The following is a 6,875-nucleotide window of genomic DNA, read 5'->3' on the forward strand; positions in this document are numbered from 1 at the left end:
CCCCAGTACAGATATGTAGATTATATATAGAGAAGGATGTGTGCGAGTATATATATATATATATACACACACACACATACATCCCTCTCTCTCTATAAATATATACATATATATAAATATACAGTATACATATACATCTTGCTCGCTGAAGCAGCAGAAAGCCTGGCTTTGTTACGGCTGCCAACAGGGGGGTGACATGACTTGGAAAATATTATTCTAGCAATTTTGCAAATTGCCATTCACTTTGTTTAATGGGGGCACTGTTTCTTTAACCAGGCAGTGCCCCTTTGACAGATTGGGGCGTGCTTCTAGAGCTGGTCACGCCCCCCTTGTGAGTTCTCTGCTGAGAAGTGCAGAGCATGCTTAGTGTCAGCAGTAGCAACAGCTGGGACACCCTCCCCTGCATGCAGGCTGGGCGGGCGCTGACTGCAAACCCCTCTCTGTCCTTAACCCTGTGTGCCCTCTCTGCGCTGACATTGGAGGTTGACACCTTCTCTTGCTCCCATGTGTTTGCTTCCATGCCCTGTGGGTCTGAATGCCGCTGCCTGTCACCAGCCTCTTCCAGACTGGCTTTGTTTCCCAACATTTCGCACTGGCAGCAAGGGAGGAGAAAAGCTGCACTTGTGCGAAATATCCCACTGAAGAGCTCCAGCTCCTGGAATAGATACCCCTAGCTACAGCCGAGGAGAAGCAGGTCATACTGCCAGCTAAAGACTGTGCCAACCAGACCCTGGGACACACTAAAGGACAAGACAGAAGTGCCATGTGTTGCTCCTGGGAGCATGCCGTGTTCCTGCGGATTGTAACGTGAATCCAAGACTGGATCCCGATGTGATTCCTCAGCGTTCCCAAATGATTACCTTCTGTTCAGCAAGTATTCCCCATCGCGCCTGGAAAAATTGTAACAGAACGGGATAATTTGTGTCCTGTGTGACCCAGCTGTAAGGCGAGAAAGCTGATCCCGCAAGCCATTCTATTGGAATGCATTGTGCCCTGCTCCGAACAGACAGCTGGATATAAAGTCGTGTGTCTATATCCGCTGCACCCCTCCTCTTGTCCTGACAGTTGTTGTCTTGTGCCCTGTGCACCAGTGTGGCTGGCCCTGAGGATGTCCCGCTGGCTCGTAACCCTTTCCTGTCTGTGGCAGATGCTGCTGGGGATGGTTGCCACCTTGGAGATGGGCTTATATGATGTGGAAAGGGGACGAGAAGCAAAATGTGAGCCCATTCAAATACCTATGTGCCAGGGCATTGGCTACAACATGACGAGAATGCCCAACTATGTCGGCCACGAGTCTCAGGCTGAGGCGGCGGTGAAGCTTCTGGAGTTTGCCCCGCTTGTGGAGTATGGGTGTCACGTACACCTTCGCTTTTTTCTCTGTTCCCTTTATGCTCCCATGTGCACCGAGCAGGTGTCCACTTCTATCCCTGCCTGTAAGCCTATGTGCGAAATTGCACGGCAGAAGTGTTCCCCCATAATGAAGAGCTTTAATTTTGGATGGCCAGAGTCTTTGGACTGTGACCGCCTACCCAGTAAAAATGACCCAAATGCACTGTGCATGGAGGCTCCTGAAAATGCTACTAACGGGGACCCTCAAACCAATGGCCACAACATACTTCCCATAGGTCCACTGCCAACACGTCCATCTGGTCCTGGGATCGGTATACCTAGTCGCTGCACCAATCCTGACAAATTCCTGTTTGTGGAGAGGAGTGGGGTGTGTGCCCCAAGGTGCACGCCTGGTGTGGATGTCTACTGGTCTTCAAGCGATAAGGACTTTGCCCTGGTGTGGATGGCAGCATGGTCTGGTCTTTGCTTTATTTCCACCGCCTTCACTGTGCTGACATTTTTATTACATCCTCAGCGCTTCCAGTATCCCGAGAGGCCAATTATTTTCCTCAGTATGTGTTACAATGTCTACTCCACTGCATTTCTCATCCGTGCTGCTGCTGGGGCCCCTAGTATTGCCTGTGACCGTGAAGGTGGCGCCCCCTACCTGATCAGAGAGGGCCTGGAAAGCAGTGGGTGCACACTTGTCTTCCTTATATTATACTATTTCGGCATGGCCAGCTCACTGTGGTGGGTGGTTTTAACCCTCACTTGGTTCCTAGCAGCAAGTAAAAAGTGGGGTCATGAGGCCATTGAATCCCACGGTAGTTACTTTCACCTTGCCGCTTGGGGTATTCCAGCTGTAAAGACTATCATTATACTCACAATGAGGAAAGTTGGTGGAGATGAGCTTACTGGACTATGCTATGTTGGTGGCTCAGATCCCAGTGCCCTGACAGGATTTGTTCTTGTGCCTCTTTCGTGCTATTTGGTGACAGGCACCTCGTTTCTGTTAACAGGCTTTGTGGCTCTCTTCCACATCAGACGTGTCATGAAAACCGGGGGAACCAACACAGAGAAACTGGAGAAACTGATGGTTAAGATAGGAGTCTTCTCCATCCTTTATACAGTCCCTGCCACCTGCATCATTGTGTGCTGCTTCTACGAGCGTCTTAATTTGGCTCACTGGGAAGCCCGGGCGAGGGAAGAGCCCTGCAGGACAGCTTCTGGAAGTGGCAGGCCAGACTGTACTTTGCCTGCGTCCATCCCCAGTGTAGCAGTCTTCATGCTTAAGATATTCATGTCACTAGCTGTGGGTATAACTAGTGGTGTGTGGGTATGGAGTTCAAAGACTCTACAAGCCTGGCAAGGAATCCTGTGCCAGCGTCGGCTTGGGGTGGTGGGAACCAGGACTCGAGGGAAGCCTCAAACAGGAGGAGGCATTGCTTGCAGTTTAGGAAGCTGCCCTTACAAGCCCCCACCACTTACTCTTCAGGTGGCTAAAACAGATCTTTTTACGGACTGCCCAACCCATGTGTGAACCTCAAGATGAAAAGGGGGGGTCTAATAAGAAGATCTCTATATTTCCATCTGCAGAAAGCATGTATGGACACAATGCAGGTGACTTTGATCAGCTCCTGATATGAGAGCCTATTGAGTGGGACAAATGAATGCTTGAGGAAACCTGACCTACACATTTCTAAGCAGAGGCATAATATATTTTGGTGACACATACAGGGAAACTGTTCATGCGCCAGCCATAGAGACATTAAAGAGGTGTACTGTATCAAAGACCTCTTTAGGCTGCTTTACGTGAACACTGAGCCTTTTAGCAGATGTTTTGAGAGCTCAGCCCCCCTCCCTGCAAGCACAACAGAAGCAGAACTGACACTGAACGCTGCCTACTTGGCTTATCCAGTCTATCTCGCCATCTCCGGGGGGTGCAGGATCCAGCTCTGTTAACGTCATGGTGGGCATTATTGCTGCTTGCAGATGTAGCGCTATTCGTTGCTACATTGTTCTGAGGTCATCAGCATCCAGAACCTATTGAGGATAACCCACATTGGTGTTTATATCAGGCTGTACTTCATTTGTGCTCAGGGCCCTGGTTTACCAGATGTCTGTCTCCGCTGTAAGCACAAAGTTAAAGGGGTTGTCTCACTTCCGCAAATGGCATTTGGCATGTAGACAAAGTTAATACAAGGCGCTTACTAATGTATTGTGATTGTCCATATTGTCTCCTTTGCTGGCTGGATTCATTTTCCCATCACATTATACACTGCTCGTATCCAGGGGGTTATGGCCTTCGCTGCAGTACAGATACCAGGTGGCCAGGACGGGAGCTGCTGAGCATGCGCGCCTATGCGCGCTCTCACAATCTCGGCCGCCAGAGATGCTGCCACTTTTTCCTGTAGTGTGCAAGCATGACCACCGCTACTGGATTGTAAAGTGGTCATAACCATGGAAAGGAGAAGTGTATAATGTGATGGAAAAATGAATCAAGCCAGAAAAGGAGGCAATATGGACAATCACAATACATTAGTAAGTGTCTTGTATTAACTTTGTCTACAGGATAAATGCCATTTGCTGAAGTGACACAACCCCTTTAAGAGTTTCCAAAAGTTCTAAAACTATAAGGGAATTGTTGCTGGTAGTGCACTGCTATGAATAGTTGACTATTGGCCCATCAGTAAAATTATCGGTTTAGTTCAGACTTTGAATGCAAAGATTTATAGGAAATGTTTACTGACGTTTTCCATGTAACGGTTCCATGAATTGGCTTTTACAGCATTTCATTTTCACCGCACCGCTGGCATGTGTGCCAACTGTTGGTAATTTCTGACTAGTCCCTGAACGGATCTCTCTTACTGAATTCACCTAGTGAACAGTATAAATGCTCTCTCTCTGTAGATGATGGCACTTGTCTTAGTTTATTTATAAACCCTCTGTCTATTATATTATTATTATTATTTCTGATCCAAAGAGTATTACAAATACTATAAATTACAATGCTATAAATAATAGCCCTGGTTATGGAAACAAAACGGGAAAGCATTGTTTGCACAGATGCCCAAAGTCTTTTATATTCTAGATCAGGGGTAGGCAACCTACGGCACTCCAGCTGTTGTGAAACTACAACTCCCAGCATGCCTACTTGTTCTGCTCATCTAAGAACTCACATAGAAATGAATGGAGCATGCTGGGAATTGTAGTTTTGCAACAGCTGTAGTTCCGAAGGTTGCTGATCCCTGTTCTAGATCGATATTTTTGGACCCTGACGGTTAATATACAATGTCAATGTCTTTCAATCTAGAAGATGTTCATATTTGCGAGAAGACATTATACAGAATAGTAATACTAATATGGCTAGTACTTTATTCTGTATAATGACATTTATATAAATTTAGTATAGTAACATTTTCTATGGAATGTTTCTGCAGCTACAACCCCCATCATCCCCCATCCCGTTCACATTTTGGACAGGCACAAGGTGTGCGCCGCTCTTGTCCATAGGCCGTGTCCGGTATTGCAGCTGATCCCCTTTTGGTGAGGCTGAAGTGCAATATTAGACACAGGCCACAGGCAAGGGAGGAAAGAAAAGAATGTTTTTTTCTAATCTCAGTTAAATCTTTTCATAAATTATTGCAAAGGTTTGAATCATTCTTATGAAATCTATTCGCTCATGTCCTATATGGTCAATTTTGTTTTTAGCAATGCAGCCAAACTGTATTATTACAGGATCAAGGAAAGTATGCACATGCAGTTATGAAGGGCTGAGAGTCCGTACAAAGCTATGGAAGCTGTCAGACTTTTCCTAGCTCATTAGGAATCCTTGTCTCTATGACGTACAGATGCCCTCTACAGCCCGTTCATTACAGGGCATTCAGTGCAATGAATCCTGCGTGGCTATGGTGTGTGGTGATTGAAGTGAGGTTCTTTAGATGGTTTGCAAGGAAACAAAAGTTCAAAGTTTGAGTTGTTATAAAGTTTATTTTTTGCTTTAGTACAAAATTTGTGGAGGAGATTTACTAAAGGTGGTGAACTTGCTGTGTGGTATGCCAGTCAGATTCTAAATTCTGGCATATGCCATATCCCCCCAAAAACATCTACTGCTGCCTAATATAGCACACCTTTCCGGTTACATGGCGATCTTGGGCATGGATTGCAGTGTGGCAGTGCAGCCAGAGAAATGAATAGGGTCACAGCGCGACTTGCAAGTTATTGCGACCCCAGAATCGCGAAATAAAATCCATCAGGGTTGGATTTTTTTGCAATTCTGGTATTGCTGCGACCTTCTTCATTTCTATGGCTGCACTGCTGCACACCCAAGATCGCTGTGAGCCCCAACCTAAACCTTTGGCAGGTCAATCGCCAGTGATACATCTGGGAAGCAATACCTCTTGCACCAATTCAAACTAAATGATTGTATATTTGTGCAGACCTCAATACTAGTAAAGCTGCTCCTCTGTGCCACGGTGTAAGTGATGTCTAATGATGGTGAGAGTGATATCTGTGGTTTGCATAGGACTTCATGTAGACCTATTTCCTTTCCTTTTCACAAACATTATAGTCCAGAAATAACACATTCGACCCTGCTAGATCTCCGTTTGGTGAGCATTACCAGTATACAAGAAATCATTCCGAACAGGAATAGATTCAATTGCTTTAGACACAAAAGAAGCGACGTAGGCCGAGTTTACTTCTTAGTTTAGCTTTTCGTTCTTTCGTCAATTTGTGTCACTTCAGTCAGAAATCGATTATTTTTGATGGGGAAAAAAAGTACTGCATGCACAAATAATTGATCTCTGATGGAAGTGACAAAAAACTGATCGTAACTGATTCTCAAAATAACGGATCCATTTTTTTTTCTGTTCTTCAGATGGTTCAGAACTAGGGATGAGCGAATCGACTGAAACATCCGAAGTCGATTTGCATAAAATGTTGTTTCAATACTGTATGGAGCGAGTGGTACCTTGGAATCGAACCCGAGTTCGGGAAATGTTTTTTTACAGTAGAAATCAATTTATGAAGTTATTACCCGAAGTCTTGCTCATCGGAGCCAATACATTCTAATACTGGACGGAGCGCTCGCTCTGTACAGTATTGAAACAAAGTTTTATGCAAATCGACTTCGGATGTTTCATTCGAAGTCGATTCGCTCATCCCTAAAGCTAAATGGTGATGTGAACTCTAGGAGGTAACTACGGCAAAGAGGCAGTCGGTCTCATTTATCAAAACTGACTTAAGCTGGATTCACATCATCGTTTCATTTTCTGTTCTTCTGATCTGTCAGAAGAACAGAAGATAAAAAAACTGTATCCTGTAAAAAAAAACGGATCCTGTATTTTAAGCATCCCTTATGCACATTTGGAATCTGTTTGAGCCATTTCCATCTGAGATCTGTTTTTTAGAAAGAAAAAAAGTCCTGCATGCACTATTTTCTCCGACTAAAAAAACTGATCTAACGGAAATGGCTAAAATGGATGCAAAACGTGCATAACGGATGCTTAAAATACAGGATCCGTTTTTTGTTTTTTTTTGTTTCT

General features: G+C 45.0%; 1 protein-coding gene across 1 annotated transcript; it reads left to right on the forward strand.

Annotated features, from left to right (window-relative positions):
* The first annotated feature begins 374 nt into the window (after window positions 1-374).
* Window positions 375-6,296, forward strand: FZD9 (frizzled class receptor 9). Its single transcript, XM_040423594.1, has one exon. It carries the CDS (start codon window positions 1,109-1,111, stop codon window positions 2,867-2,869), a length of 1,761 nt encoding a protein of 586 aa, XP_040279528.1. The 5' UTR covers window positions 375-1,108; the 3' UTR covers window positions 2,870-6,296.
* Window positions 6,297-6,875: the final 579 nt, after the last annotated feature.

This window comes from Bufo bufo, chromosome 3 (assembly GCF_905171765.1).
Source record: "Bufo bufo chromosome 3, aBufBuf1.1, whole genome shotgun sequence".
In the NCBI taxonomy this organism is placed as follows: domain Eukaryota; kingdom Metazoa; phylum Chordata; class Amphibia; order Anura; family Bufonidae; genus Bufo; species Bufo bufo.

Excerpts from the sequence above, each read along its gene's own strand:
- FZD9 (XM_040423594.1), top strand. The coding sequence starts at position 1,109 with ATGTCCCGCTGGCTCGTAACCCTTTCCTGTCTGTGGCAGATGCTGCTG.